Source organism: Oncorhynchus nerka, linkage group LG11, assembly GCF_034236695.1.
Source record: "Oncorhynchus nerka isolate Pitt River linkage group LG11, Oner_Uvic_2.0, whole genome shotgun sequence".
NCBI lineage: Eukaryota > Metazoa > Chordata > Actinopteri > Salmoniformes > Salmonidae > Oncorhynchus > Oncorhynchus nerka.
In genome coordinates, this window is record NC_088406.1 from 3336923 (window position 1) to 3353583 (window position 16661).

At 43.7% G+C, this 16661-nt stretch overlaps 1 protein-coding gene across 1 annotated transcript in view; it reads right to left on the reverse strand.

Annotated features, from left to right (window-relative positions):
- The window catches only part of tenm4 (teneurin transmembrane protein 4), a 377083-nt gene that overhangs the window by 326451 nt on the left and 33971 nt on the right, over window positions 1-16661 (reverse strand). The window contains exons 3-4 of the mRNA XM_065024153.1: window positions 12727-12828; window positions 7962-8156 (exon numbers count right to left, since the gene is read on the reverse strand). Of these exons, the coding sequence (XP_064880225.1) occupies window positions 7962-8156; window positions 12727-12828 (297 nt within the window). The remainder of the gene's footprint in view (window positions 1-7961; window positions 8157-12726; window positions 12829-16661) is intronic.

A 16661-nucleotide genomic window follows, 5' to 3' on the forward strand; every position in this document is an offset into this window, starting at 1 on the left:
ATCAATACACAAGTATATATTTTTAAACCTGCATATTTAGTTAATATTGCCTGCTAAACATGAATTTATTTTAATTAGGGAAATTGTGTCACGTCTCTTGGTTCTGTGCAGCAGAGTCAGGGTATATGCAGCAGTTTGGGCCGCCTGGCTTGTTGTGAACTGGGTGAAGTCCATTTATTCCTAACAAAGGCCGTAATTAACGTGCCAAAATTGTACATAATTATGACATAACATTGAAGGTTGTACAATGTAACAGCAATATTTAAACTTAGGGATGTGTTACCTAGAGAGAGGAGAGGAGAGGAGAGGAGAGGAGAGGAGAGGAGAGGAGAGGAGAGGAGAGGAGAGGAGAGGAGGGAGGGAGGGAGGGACGGAGGAGAGGAGGGGAGGGAGGGATGTCACCCGTTAGATAAAATATGGAACTGTTCCGTATTTCACTGAAAGAATAAACGTCTTGTTTTCGAAATGATAGTTTCCGGATTTGACTATATTAATGACCGAAGGCTCGTATTTCTGTGTGTTATTATGTTATAATTAAGTCTATGATTTGATAGAGCAGTCTGACTGAGCGCTGGTAGGCACCAGCAGGCTCGTAAGCATTCATTCAAACGGCACTTTCGTGCGTTTGCCAGCAGCTCTTAGCAAGCACAGCGCTGTTTATGCCTTCAAAGCCCATCAACTCCCGAGATGAGGCTGGTGTAACCGATGTGAAATGGCTAGCTAGTTAGCGGGGTGCACGCTAATAGCATTTCAATCGGTGACGTCACTCGCTCTGAGACCTTGAAGTAGTTGTTCCCCTTGCTCTGCAAGGGCCGCGGCTTTTGTGGAGCGATGGGTAATGCTGCTTCGAGGGTGGCTGTTGTCGATGTGTTCCTGGTTCGAGCCCAGGTAGGGGCGAGGAGAGGGACGGAAGCTATACTGTTACACTGGCAATACTAAAGTGCCTATAAGAACTTCCAATTGTCAAAGTTATATGAAAAACAAATGGTATAGAAGGAAATAGTCCTATAATAACTACAACCTAAAACTTCTTACCTGGGAATATTGAAGACTCATGTTAAAAGGAACCACCAGCTTTCATATGTTCTCATGTTCTGAGCAAGGAACTGAAACGTTAGCTTTCTTACATAGCACATATTGCACTTTTACTTTCTTCTCCAACACTTTGCTTTTGCATTATTTAAACCAAATTGAACACGTTTCATTATTTATTTGAGGCTAAATTGATTTTATTGATGTATTATATTAAGTTAAAATAAAAGTGTTAATTCAGTATTGTTGTAATTGTCGTTATTACAAATAAATAAGTACATTTTACAAAATCGTCCGATGAATGAATCTTTTTTTTTGGTCCTCCAATAATCGGTATCGGAGTTGAAAAATCATAATCGTTCGACCTCTAGTCCTGATTATATATACATTGACTTCGGACTTTTTTTCCACATTGTGTTACATTCAAGCCTTATTTAAAATGGATTAAATAAATAAAAATCCTCATCAATCTACACACAATACCCCATAATGACATCACAATACCCCATAATGACATCACAATACCCCATAATGACATCACAATACCCCATAATGACATCACAATACCCCATAATGACATCACAATACCCCATAATGACATCACAATACCCCATAATGACATCACAATACCCCATAATGACATCACCATACCCCATAATGACATCACAATACCCCATAATGACATCACAATACCCCATAATGACATCACAATACCCCATAATGACATCACAATACCCCATAATGACATCACAATACCCCATAATGACATCACAATACCCCATAATGACATCACAATACTCCATAATGACATCACAATACCCCATAATGACATCACAATACTCCATAATGACATCACAATACCCCATAATGACATCACAATACCCCATAATGACATCACAGTACCCCATAATGACATCACAATACTCCATAATGACATCACAATACCCCATAATGACATCACAATACTCCATAATGACATCACAATACCCCATAATGACATCACAATACTCCATAATGACATCACAATACTCCATAACGACGAAGCGAAAATAGGTTTTCAAGATGTTTGTAAATGTATTAAAAAAAAAAACAGAAATACCTTATTTAAATAAGCATTCAGACCATTTGCTTTGAGACTTGAAATTGAGTTCAGGTGCATGCTGTTTCCATTGATCATCCTTGAGATGTTTCTACAAGTTGATTGGAGTCCACCTGTGGTAAATTCAGTTGATTTGACATTTGAAAGGCACACACCTGTCTATATAAAGGTCCCACAGTTGACAGGTGCATGTCAGAGCAACAACCAAGTCATGAGGTCAAAGAATTGTCCGTAGAGCACAGAGACAGGATTGTGTCGAGGCACAGATCTGGGGAAGGGTACCGAAACATTTATACAGCATTGAAGGTCCCCAAGAACACAGTGGCCTCCATCAAGCATTGAAGGTTTCCATCACAGCATTTGACAGTGGCCTCCATCATTCTCCATTGAAGGTCCCCAAGAACACAGTGGCCTCCATCATTCTGCAGCATTGAAGGTCCCCAAGAACACAGTGGCCTCCATCATTCTTAAATGGAAGAACCTTCCAGAAGGACAACCATCTCTGCAGCTCTCCACCAATCAGGTATTTTTGGTAGTGGTCAGAAGGAAGCCAATCTTCAGTAAAATGTACATGACTGCCCACTTGGAGTTTGCCAAAAGGCACCTAAAGACTCTCAGACCATTAGAAACAAGATTCTCTGGTCTGATAAAACCAAGGTTGAACTCTTTGGCCTGAATGCCAAGTGTCTGGTGGCAGCATCAAGCTGTGGGGATGTTTTTCAGTGGTAGGGACTGGGAGACTAGGCAGAATCGAGGAAACAATGAACGGAGCAAAGTACAGAGAGATCATTGATAAAAACCTGCTCCAGAGCGCACAGGACCTCAGACTGGGTGAAGGTTCACCTTCTAACAGGACAATGACCCTAAGCACACAGCCAAGGCAACGCAGGAGTTCTTTGGGACAAGTCTCTGAATGTCCTTGAGTGACCCAGCCAGAGCCCGGACTTGAACCCGATCAAATATCTCTGGAGAGACCTGAAGATAGCCATGTAGCAACGCTTCCCATCTAACCTGACAGAGCTTGAGAGGATCTGCAGAGAAGAATGGGAGAAACTCCCCAAATACAGGTGCCAAGCTTGTAGCGTCAAACCCAAAAGTCAAGGGGTTTCTACAATTAAAAAAATATATAAAACCTGTTTTCACTTTATTATTATGGGATATTGTGTGTAGATTGATGAGGAAAAACATTTCATAAATTATATAATAAGCCTGTAATAAGAAAAGGTAAATGACAGTCTGTCTATCTATATATACAGTACCAGTCAAAACCTTAAACATACCTACTCTGAGTTTTTCTTTATTTTTACTATTTTCTACATTGTAGATGTCACGCCCTGGTCTAAGTATTTTGTGTTTTTCTTCATGTATTGGGTCAGGCCAGGGTGTGGCATGGAGTTTTTCTATTGTGGTGTGTTTTGTCTGGGGGTTTTGGTGTGTATGTTAGTGGGATTGTAGCTTAGTAGGGTGTTCTAGGAAAGTCTATGGCTGTCTGGAGTGGTTCTCAATCAGAGGCAGGTGGTTATCGTTGTCTCTGATTGGGAACCATATTTAGGCAGCCATATTCTTTGGTTGTATTGTGGGTGATTGTCCTGAGTGTCTTGATGTCCTTGTTAGATGGTAGTTGACACATGTTTAGGCTGTTTTAGGTTTTCATTACGTTTATTGTTTTTTGTAGTATTTGTATTTAGATTCGTGTTACGTTTGTTTATTAAAACATGGATCGCAATCTACACGCTGCAGTTTGGTCCGACTCTCCTTCACCACATGAAAACCGTTCCATCATTACTTTAACCATCAAGGTCAGTCAATCAAGACCTTTTTTTATGTTTCTTCAAGTGCAGTCGCAAAAACCATAAAGAGCTACGATGAAACTGTCTCTCACGAGGACAACCACAGGAAAGGAAGACCCAGAGTTACCTCTGCTGCGGAGGATAAGTTCATTAGAGTTACCTGTCTCTCATGAGGACAACCACAGGAAAGGAAGACCCAGAGTTACCTCTGCTGTGGAGGATAAGTTCATTAGAGTTCCCAACCTCAGAAATTGCAGCCCAAATAAATGCTTCACAGAGTTCAAGTAACAGACACATCTCCACATCAACTGTTCAGAGGACACTGCGTGAATCAGGCCTTCATGGTCGAATTGCTGAAAAGAAACCACTACTAAAGGACACCAATAAGAAGAAGAGACGTGTTTAGGCCAAGAAACATGAGCAATGAACATTAGACTGGTGGAAATCTGTCCTTTGGTCTGAAGAGTCCAAATTTGAGATGTTGGGTTCCAACCGCCGTGTCTTTGTGAGATGCAGAGTAGGTGAACAGATGATCTCAGCATATGTGGTTCCCATCGTGAAGCATGGAGGAGGAGGTGTGATGGTGCTTTGCTGGTGACAGAGTCAGTGATTTATTTAGAATTGAAGGCACACTTAACCAGCATGACTACCACAGCATTCTGCAGCGATACGCCATCCCATCTGGTTTGGGCTTAGTGGGACTATCATTTGGTTTTCAACAGAACAATGACCCAACACACCTCCAGGCTGTGTAAGGGCTATTTGACCAAGAAGGAGAGTGATGGAGTGCTGCATCAGATGACCTGGCCTCCACAATAATCTGACCTCAACCCAATTGAGATGGTTTGGGGTGAGTTAGACCGCAGAGTGAAAGAAAAACAGCCAACAAGTGCTCAACGTATGTGGGAACTCCTTCAAGACTGTTGGAAAAGCATTCCAGGTGAAGCTGGTTGAGAGAATGCTAAAACTGTGCAGAGCTGTCATAAAGGCATAAAGGGTGGTTACTTTGAAGAATCTAAAATAGATTTGGATTTGTTTAACAATTTAATACAATTGTTTTAACATGTTATTTCATAGTTTTGATGTCTTCACTATTATTCTACAATATAGAAAATTGTAAAAAAAAGAAAAAAAAAGAAAAAGAAACGCCTTGAATGAGTAGGTGTGTCCAAACTTTTGACAAGGTGTCTCCATACTAAGCTAGATGGTGTCACTACAGCCCCTGGTTTGATCCCAGGCTGTATCACAACTGGCCGTGATCGGGAGTCCTATAGGACGTCACACAATTGGCCCAGCGTCCTCTGGGGGTTCGGCTTCACTTGGCTCATCGTGCTCTAGCGACTCCTTGTGGCGGGCCGGGCGCCTGCAGGCTGACCTCGGTCGTCAGTTGAACGGTGTTTCCTCCGACACATTGGTGCGGCTGGCTTCCAGGTTAAGCGGGCAGGTGTTAAAGAAGAGCGGTTTGGCGGGTCATGTTTCAGAGGACGCATGACTCGACCTTCGTCTCCCGAGCCCGTTGGGGAGTTGCAGAGGTGAGACAAGATCGAAATTAGGGAGAAAAATGGGGTCTGGACTTAGGAGCTGGAGTAGCATCTGGCTAGTGGGGGCACCAAGACAACGTTACGTCATCCCCCTTTATCATTACATAAAAGGTTCTAAAGATCCGTTAGAATGAGACAGAAAAGATCCCAGGACTCTCCAGATATGCGTCCCAAATGACACCCTATTCCCTATGTAGTGGCCTACTTTTGACCAGAGCCCTATGCAGGCTTCTGTACTATATAGTACGGTAGCTCATTATATAGAGAATAGGGTGTCATTTGGGTCTCAACCCAGGTCTCTCTCTCTCTCTCTCGGTAGGCAGATGGTTTGGGGGCGCCAGGCTCAGAGAGGCAGAGAGAGATCAGAGGCTGGGTCCAACTGACATCACTGTCTCTCCTGGTAATTAATCATACTGGATGAAGGTCGTAGGAGAAGAAGGGTAGAGGTGCTTGTGGGTCTCTGCTGCGCCATACAGCTAATGGTTCCCAAACCCTGATAGAATAGAGGGTGTGCAGGGGCTATGGGATGTCAGGAAGCACCATCTATCAAACTCACAGGGGCCATTACTCATCTGGAAATGAGAGGCTTCAACAGACTGACAAACACAATGGCTACTTCGATCTCATCCTTTGTTTTCTCTCCTCTCCTCTTTTCTCTTCCCTTGCTCCTTCCCTCTTCGTCATCCTCAGATAGCAGCAGCTGTTAATGGATTACAGCGATCCCTCCTCGTCATCCTCAGATAGCAGCAGCTATTAATGGATTACAGCGATCCCTCTTCGTCATCCTCAGATAGCAGCAGCTATTAATGGATTACAGCGATCCCTCTTCGTCATCCTCAGATAGCAGCAGCTGTTAATGGATTACAGCGATCCCTCTTCGTCATCCTCAGATAGCAGCAGCTGTTAATGGATTACAGCGATCCCTCTTCGTCATCCTCAGATAGCAGCAGCTATTAATGGATTACAGCGATCCCTCCTCGTCATCCTCAGATAGCAGCAGCTATTAATGGATTAAAGTCACTCTTTCCCTCTTTGGATTTTCAGATGACAAAGGGGATTGTTTTGTGTGGATGATAGAAAGCTCTGGACCCTCTGTACATAATGAATAGGGAATAGAGGAGGACAGAGAGAGAGCAAGAGAGACAGAGAGAGATAAAATCGCAGTTCAAATTGGCAACAAAAAAAACACAACAGATTTCTTTCAACAGCTTAAACCTCACCCTACTAGAATCTGAAGTCAAAATGTCTACTGCTGATGATCTGGTGCTTCTGTCCCCGACCAAGGAGGGCCTACAGCATCACCTAGATCTTCTGCACAGATTCTGTCAGACCTGGGGCCTGACAGTAAATCTCAGTAAGACTAAAATAATGGTGTTCCAAAAAAAGTCTAGTTTTCCTAGAGCACACAAAAAACTATACGTACCTCGGCCTAAACATCAACACCACAGATAACTTCCACAAAGCTGTGAACAATCTGAGAGACAAGGCAAGAAGGGCCTTTTATTTTTTTCTACGCCATCAAAAGAAACATACAATTAGACATAACAATTGTTTTTACATAAAATAATATATAAATGCAGAGACTCAGAGCTACAAAATGGTATATCACACAGTACAGTTGAGGAACAATGGGAAAGTAATTCTGCTTTGAGAGTTGATAAACCTGTAACCTCACTTTTGAGAAAATGGCCCTTGAATGTTTCGGTACACCTACTGGAGGGCTCTTCTTTGTCTACACCCCCTATTCAGCATCGTTCACAACCTCTTAAGCTTTAGCCCCGCCCACAAACTCAGAGGGTTGTCTCTTTAAGGGTTGATCAGAGCTTTTGTGTCCTAATAACAGCAGTCAAGCACCCAAGCTAACTGGCTAACTGGCTAACGTTTGCTAGCTTGCTAGCTACTTCTTGACACAAATGAGAGAACACCTCAATCTGAACATTTTACTCTCCCCAGCTGAGCTGGTGACTGTAACTGAGCTGCTGGCAACAATTTAATTAGGCTTTTTTGGCAACGTTTACTGACACCGGCCACATTCAACAGGTGTTGAGCATTTGTAAATTTGTCAGTTATTCTGAGCTTTGGCACACTCAGACGAGAGAGTCTGCAACTGACCAACCAGGTGCAATGTTTGCTAGCTAACATTGGACTATAACTAGCAAAGCAATGTAGTCAGGGATATACAGTGACATGTTAATCTTTACCGTCTACAGGGATAACTTTAACCTCTTCATCCATCAATGAATTAATTAATCGGTTCATTCATTCATTAATCCATTAATTAATCCATTCATTCATTCATTAATCCATTAATTAATCCATTAATTCATTCATTAATCCATTAATTAACCCATTCATCTGTTCATTCATTCATTAATCCATTAATTAATCCATTCATTCATTAATCCATTAATTAAGGCATTCATTAATTCATTAATCCATTAATTAAGCCATTCATTCATTCATCCGTTCATTCATTCATTAATCCATTCATTCAATCACCTTCTTCACATTTATCTCCCTTGTATGCAGGGTTACAGATGCATGTCCCCACGATGCAGGTCCCATGGCCAGAGCAGGTGACGTCTATGCACTGGTTGGTCGGAACATCACACTCCCCGCCCTTCCAGCCACTGTGACACATGCATCTCCCTTTGAGGTACTGTCCGTTCCCACTGCACAGCACCGGACAGGACGCTTTGAAGAGGGACAGATGGGCACACAGACAGATACACAGTCAGATAGACAGTCAGATAGACAGTCAGATAGACAGACAGATAGACAGACAGATAGACAGTCAGATAGACAGTCAGATAGACAGACAGATAGACAGACATACAGACAGATAGATATACAGTCAGATAGACAGTCAGATAGACAGACAGACAGATAGACAGACAGACAGATAGATAGACATACAGATATACAGACAGACATATAGACAGTCAGATAGACAGTCAGATAGACAGACAGATAGACAGTCAGATAGACAGTCAGATAGACAGACATATAGACAGTCAGATAGACAGACAGATAGACAGACAGACAGATATATATACAGTCAGATAGACAGTCAGATAAACAGTCAGATAGACAGACAGATAGACAGGCAGATAGACAGACATATAGACAGACAGATAGACAGTCAGATAGACAGACAGATAGACAGATAGACAGTCAGATAGACAGACAGATAGACAGTCAGATAGACAGACATATAGACAGATAGACAGATAGACAGGCAGATAGACAGTCAGATAGACAGACATATAGACAGTCAGATAGACAGACAGATAGACAGACAGTCAGATAGACAGACAGATAGACAGATAGACAGATAGACAGGCAGGTAGACAGTCAGATAGACAGACAGATAGACAGTCAGATAGACAGACAGATAGACAGATATACAGACAGATATACAGACAGACAGATAGACAGTCAGATAGACAGTCAGATAGACAGACAGATAGACAGTCAGATAGACAGTCAGATAGATATACAGTCAGATAGACAGTCAGATAGACAGACAGATAGACAGACAGACAGATAGATAGACATACAGATATACAGACAGACATATAGACAGTCAGATAGACAGTCAGATAGACAGACATATAGACAGTCAGATAGACAGTCAGATAGACAGACAGATAGACAGACAGACAGATAGATATACAGTCAGATAGACAGTCAGATAGACAGACAGATAGACAGACAGATAGACAGGCAGATAGATAGACAGACAGATAGACAGTCAGATAGACAGACAGATAGACAGACAGTCAGATAGACAGACAGACAGATAGACAGATAGACAGGCAGATAGACAGACAGATAGACAGACAGATAGACAGTCAGATAGACAGACAGATAGACAGTCAGATAGACAGTCAGATAGACAGACATATAGACAGTCAGATAGACAGATAGATAGACAGACAGACAGATAGATATACAGTCAGATAGACAGTCAGATAGACAGTCAGATAGACAGACAGATAGACAGGCAGATAGATAGACAGACAGATAGACAGTCAGATAGACAGACAGACAGATAGACAGATAGACAGGCAGATAGACAGACATATAGACAGTCAGATAGACAGACAGATAGACAGACAGATAGACAGACAGATAGACAGTCAGATAGACAGACAGATATACAGATAGACAGTCAGATAGACAGACATATAGACAGACAGATAGACAGGCAGATAGACAGACAGATAGACAGACAGATAGACAGTCAGATACACAGACAGATAGACAGATATACAGTCAGATAGACAGTCAGATAGACAGACAGATAGACAGACAGATAGACAGGCAGATAGACAGACAGATAGACAGTCAGATAGACAGACAGATAGACAGACAGATAGACAGACAGATAGACAGTCAGATAGATATACAGTCAGATAGACAGTCAGATAGACAGACAGATAGATAGACATACAGATATACAGACAGACATATAGACAGTCAGATAGACAGTCAGATAGACAGACAGATAGACAGTCAGATAGACAGTCAGATAGACATACATATAGACAGTCAGATAGACAGACAGATAGACAGACAGACAGATAGATATACAGTCAGATAGACAGTCAGATAGACAGACAGATAGACAGTCAGATAGACAGACAGATAGACAGGCAGATAGACAGACATATATACAGATAGACAGTCAGATAGACAGACAGATAGACAGTCAGATAGACAGACAGATAGACAGACAGTCAGATAGACAGACAGACAGATAGACAGATAGACAGGCAGATAGACAGACAGATAGACAGACATATAGACAGTCAGATAGACAGACAGATAGACAGACAGATAGACAGACAGATAGACAGTCAGATAGACAGACATATATACAGATAGACAGTCAGATAGACAGACATATAGACAGACAGATAGACAGGCAGATAGACAGACAGATAGACAGACAGATAGACAGTCAGATACACAGACAGATAGACAGATATACAGTCAGATAGACAGTCAGATAGACAGTCAGATAGACAGACAGATAGACAGGCAGATAGACAGATAGACAGACAGATAGACAGTCAGATAGCACCACAGTTTGAATGGACTCCACCAACCATAGCTTCAAAGAATAATGTGTGTGCTGGAGGCTCTTGCAAAGAAAATGATGAATAGTTTGGCTTCCTAACTAACGTTGTGTCAACGCTAACAGGGGAGTGATGCCATCTCCAAAACCATGTACAAACTACAGTAAATATATGTTATGTACTAACTACAGTAAATATATGTTCCGAACTAACTACAGTAAATATATGTTCCGAACTAACTACAGTAAATATATGTTCCGAACTAACTACAGTAAATATATGTTATGTACTAACTACAGTAAATATATGTAATGTACTAACTACAGTAAATATATGTGATGTACTAACTACAGTAAATATATGTAATGTACTAACTACAGTAAATATATGTAATGTACAAACTACAGTAAATATATGTTACGTACTAACTACAGTAAATATATGTAATGTACAAACTACAGTAAATATATGTTCCGAACTAACTACAGTAAATATATGTTCCGAACTAACTACAGTAAATATATGTTATGTACTAACTACAGTAAATATATGTAATGTACTAACTACAGTAAATATATGTGATGTACAAACTACAGTAAATATATGTAATGTACTAACTACAGTAAATATATGTTATGTACTAACTACAGTAAATATATGTTATGTACTAACTACAGTAAATATATGTTACGTACTAACTACAGTAAATATATGTTACGTACTAACTACAGTAAATATATGTTCCGAACTAACTACAGTAAATATATGTTACGTACTAACTACAGTAAATATATGTTCCGAACTAACTACAGTAAATATATGTTACGTACTAACTACAGTAAATATATGTTACGTACTAACTACAGTAAATATATGGTACGTACTAACTACAGTAATAAGCGACTCAGAGTAAAAACAAAGCAGCATTACTCATCCAAATTGGAGCAGGTATCTAGATGTGTTATGACTCTCTGTGATCCGACTGCTCAGATAAATGAGACCATTAAGCTAATGATCAGTAAGGAGAGCAGACCTGTGTCCCAAACGGCACCCTACTCCCTTATATAATGCACTATTTACGACCAGGGCCCATAGTGCACTATATAGGGAATAGGGTGCCATTTCTAGCAATGATCATCATCACTTCCATAACAGATGGCTTAGTGACTGAGGATTTGGCCAAAATAACAAACTTTTTTTTTTTATGTTTTCAAAGAGATATTCTGGCATGGACTCCAAGTGCATGTATTCCATTATGAATGGTTATTAAATATTTATTTATATTAATAGTGTTGTATCTACTGAATTATTTCATTTATTTCCAACATGATGTTACTATAACAACATGAAGTAGTCTGTTCTGGGGTTGTTACTATAGCAACATGAAGTAGTCTGTTCTGGGGTTGTTTCTATAGCAACATGAAGTAGTCTGTTCTGGGGTTGTTACTATAACAACATGAAGTAGTCTGTTCTGGGGTTGTTACTATAGCAACATGAAGTAGTCTGTTCTGGGGTTGTTACTATAGCAACATGAAGTAGTCTGTTCTGGGGTTGTTACTATAGCAACATGATGTCGTCTGTTCTGGGGTTGTTACTATAGCAACATGAAGTAGTCTGTTCTGGGGTTGTTACTATAACAACATGAAGTAGTCTGTTCTGTGGTTGTTACTATAGCAACATGAAGTAGTCTGTTCTGGGGTTGTTACTATAGCAACATGATGTCGTCTGTTCTGGGGTTGTTACTATAGCAACATGAAGTAGTCTGTTCTGGGGTTGTTACTATAACAACATGAAGTAGTCTGTTCTGGGGTTGTTACTATAGCAACATGAAGTATTCTGTTCTGGGGTTGTTACTATAGTAACATGAAGTAGTCTGTTCTGGGGTTGTTACTATAGCAACATGAAGTAGTCTGTTGTTACTATAGTGATTCTCAGAGGTATCGTGACAAGCAAGTGAAACATGGAGATGAATGTCCTGGTGAAAACTGTCCTAATGTTGGCAACAAACAGCCTGATGTTGTCACCCAGAATCACACGTTTCCTTTCCAAGCTATAGCACACACTACTGTATCGTGGCAACCCTAGTCTGTTCAATACATTCCAGAGATATATATATATATATAGAGAGAGAGAGAGAGAGAGAGAGAGAGAGAAGTATATTAAACGACAGAGCGACTCACCTCGTCCACAGTCAGGGCCTCTGAATCCTAAGAAGCAGTGACATGTTCCCGCCACACAGTCACCGTTGCCATGGCAATCACTGGGACAGTCGTCAATGGAGTCTGTGGGAACACAAACATCAAATGCAATCAATTACATTTGATGTATTTATTTTTTTACACTTGACAGTTGTCACAAAGTACTCCAAATGGACCAGGGACCAAAGCAAAGTATTCCAATTGGACCAGGAACCACAGCAAAGTACTCCAAATGGACCAGGAACCAAAGCAGAGTACTCCAAATGGACCAGGAACCACAGCAAAGTACTCCAATTGGACCAGGAACCAAAGCAAAGTATTCCAATTGGACCAGGAACCACAGCAAAGTACTCCAAATGGACCAGGAACCAAAGCAGAGTACTCCAATTGGACCAGGAACCACAGCAGAGTACTCCAATTGGACCAGGAACCAAAGCAAAGTACTCCAAATGGACCAGGAACCAAAGCAGAGTACTCCAAATGGACCAGGAACCAAAGCAGAGTACTCAAATTGGACCAGGAACCACAGCAGAAGCAGGGTGACAAGAACAACTCTGTAAAGGAGGAAACCTGGAACTCTGCCTGGTAATAGATCATTACATCAACAGCAGAATGGCTACTTCGTGGTCGTCGTGGTCTCGATGGAGGGAGGTAGGAGGGATGGGAGGGAGGAGGGATGGGATGGGAGGGCTAAATGGCTACTTCGTGGTCATCGTGGTCTCGATGGAGGGAGGTAGGAGGGATGGGAGGGAGGAGGGATGGGATGGGAGGGCTAAATGGCTACTTCGTGGTCGTCGTGGTCTCGATGGAGGGAGGTAGGAGGGATGGGAGGGAGGAGGGATGGGATGGGAGGGCTAAATGGCTACTTCGTGGTCGTCGTGGTCTCGATGGAGGGAGGGAGGAGGGATGGGAGGGAGGAGGGATGGGAGGGCTAAATGGCTACTTCGTGGTCGTCGTGGTCTCGATGGAGGGAGGGAGGAGGGATGGGAGGGCTAAATGGCTACTTCGTGGTCATCGTGGTCTCGATGGAGGGAGGGAGGAGGGATGGGAGGGAGGAGGGATGGGAGGGCTAAATGGCTACTTCGTGGTCGTCGTGGTCTCGATGGATGGAGGGAGGGAGGAGGGATGGGAGGGAGGAGGGATGGGAGGGCTAAATGGCTACTTCGTGGTCATCGTGGTCTCGATGGAGGGAGGTAGGAGGGATGGGAGGGAGGAGGGATGGGATGGGAGGGCTAAATGGCTACTTCGTGGTCGTCGTGGTCTCGATGGAGGGAGGTAGGAGGGATGGGAGGGAGGAGGGATGGGATGGGAGGGCTAAATGGCTACTTCGTGGTCGTCGTGGTCTCGATGGAGGGAGGGAGGAGGGATGGGAGGGAGGAGGGATGGGAGGGCTAAATGGCTACTTCGTGGTCATCGTGGTCTCGATGGAGGGAGGTAGGAGGGATGGGAGGGAGGAGGGATGGGATGGGAGGGCTAAATGGCTACTTCGTGGTCGTCGTGGTCTCGATGGAGGGAGGTAGGAGGGATGGGAGGGAGGAGGGATGGGATGGGAGGGCTAAATGGCTACTTCGTGGTCGTCGTGGTCTCGATGGAGGGAGGGAGGAGGGATGGGAGGGAGGAGGGATGGGAGGGCTAAATGGCTACTTCGTGGTCGTCGTGGTCTCGATGGAGGGAGGGAGGAGGGATGGGAGGGAGGAGGGATGGGAGGGCTAAATGGCTACTTCGTGGTCGTCGTGGTCTCGATGGAGGGAGGGAGGAGGGATGGGAGGGCTAAATGGCTACTTCGTGGTCATCGTGGTCTCGATGGAGGGAGGTAGGAGGGATGGGAGGGAGGAGGGATGGGATGGGAGGGCTAAATGGCTACTTCGTGGTCGTCGTGGTCTCGATGGAGGGAGGTAGGAGGGATGGGAGGGAGGAGGGATGGGATGGGAGGGCTAAATGGCTACTTCGTGGTCGTCGTGGTCTCGATGGAGGGAGGGAGGAGGGATGGGAGGGAGGAGGGATGGGAGGGCTAAATGGCTACTTCGTGGTCGTCGTGGTCTCGATGGAGGGAGGGAGGAGGGATGGGAGGGCTAAATGGCTACTTCGTGGTCATCGTGGTCTCGATGGAGGGAGGGAGGAGGGATGGGAGGGCTAAAAGGCTACTTCGTGGTCATCGTAGTAGTGTCTGTCATGAAAAGATAACATGGCTCACGCGACATGGTTGTTCTCATACACCCGTTCAATGTCATGTGGATGGAAGAGGATGTTAGTATGTTAACATACACGGGTCAAACTGAGAGGTAAACTAGTGTTGTGGTGCTGGGTAGAAACCCTCCACCCAATGAGAACACTGATAAACACTAGCTCCACCCACTGAGAGCACTGATAAACACTAGCTCCACCCACTGAGAGCACTGATAAACACTAGCTCCACCCACTGAGAGCACTGATAAACACTAGCTCCACCCACTGAGAGCACTGATAAACACTAGCTCCACCCACTGAGAGCACTGATAAACACTAGCTCCACCCACTGAGAGCACTGATAAACACTAGCTCCACCCAATGAGAGCACTGATAAACACTAGCTCCACCCACTGAGAGCACTGATAAACACTAGCTCCACCCAATGAGAGCACTGATAAACACTAGCTCCACCCAATGAGAGCATTGATAAACACTAGCTCCACCCACTGAGAGCACTGATAAACACTAGCTCCACCCACTGATAGCACTGATAAACACTAGCTCCACCCACTGATAGCACTGATAAACACTAGCTCATTCCACTGAAACCATCAGCGACATCTCAAATGGCATCCTATGCCCTATGGGCTCTGATTAAAAGTAGTGCACTATATAGGGAATATATTTATTTATTTCTCTCTCTCTCTCGCTCTCTCTCTATGTCTCTCTCTCTCACTCGCTCTCATTCTCTCTCTCTCTCTCTCTCTCTCTCTCTCTCTCTCCCTCTCTCTCTCTCTCTCTCTCTCTCTCTCTCTCTCCCTCTCTCTCTCTCACTCTCTCTCTCTCTCTCTCTCTCTCTCTCTCCCTCTCTCTCTCTCCCTCTCTCTCTCTCTCATTCTCCCCATCTCTTCACAGCAGAAGGAATTCATAACACGATGCGCAGTGAATTAAATAAGAAAATGGTGCTGAAAAATATTCACTCTTGTCCAGTGCCTGCAGCCAGCCTGGTGTTGCTCCCAGGCAGAACTCTTGGAACAAAGCAGCCTTTGTGATTCGACAAAGGGCTTGAAATGTGTGCCGGGACCGCTGCTTTCCTTTCCTCAGGAGGCTCAATCAACACAGAGGAGAGGGAGGGCGCATGGAGAGAGGGACAGAGGGGGAGGGGGGATACAGAGGAGGAGAGGCGTGCTGGGGGGAGGAGAGGGGGAGGAGAGTTGCAGAAGCTGCAGGGCATTTCCATTTGCATTTCTTCCTAGAGGTGCAATTATACAGGACAGATTCAACACTGATTCCTGGTGAGAGACTGGCTGAAGGCACCATACTGAAGGGTGGTAGGATGGAGGGAGGATGGAGGGTGGGAGGGTGGAGGGAGAATGAGGGGGAATGGAGGGAGGATGGAGGGGTAATGGAGAGGTAATGAAGGGAGGATGGGGGGGTAATGGAGGGATAATGGAGAAATGATGGAGGGAGAATGGATGGGTAATGGAGTGGTAATCGATGGGTGATGTAGGGGTAATGGATGGAGAATAGATGGGTAATGAATGGAGTGATAATGGAGGGTGGAGGGAGAATGGAGGGGTGATGGATGGAGAATGGATGGGTAATGTATGGATAATGGAGGGGTAATGGAGTGGTAATGGAGGGTGGAGTGAGAATGGATTGGTAATTGAGGGAGGATTGAGGGGTGATGGAGGGGTAATGGAGATGTAATGTAGTGGTAATGGAGGGTGGAGGGAGAATGACGGGGT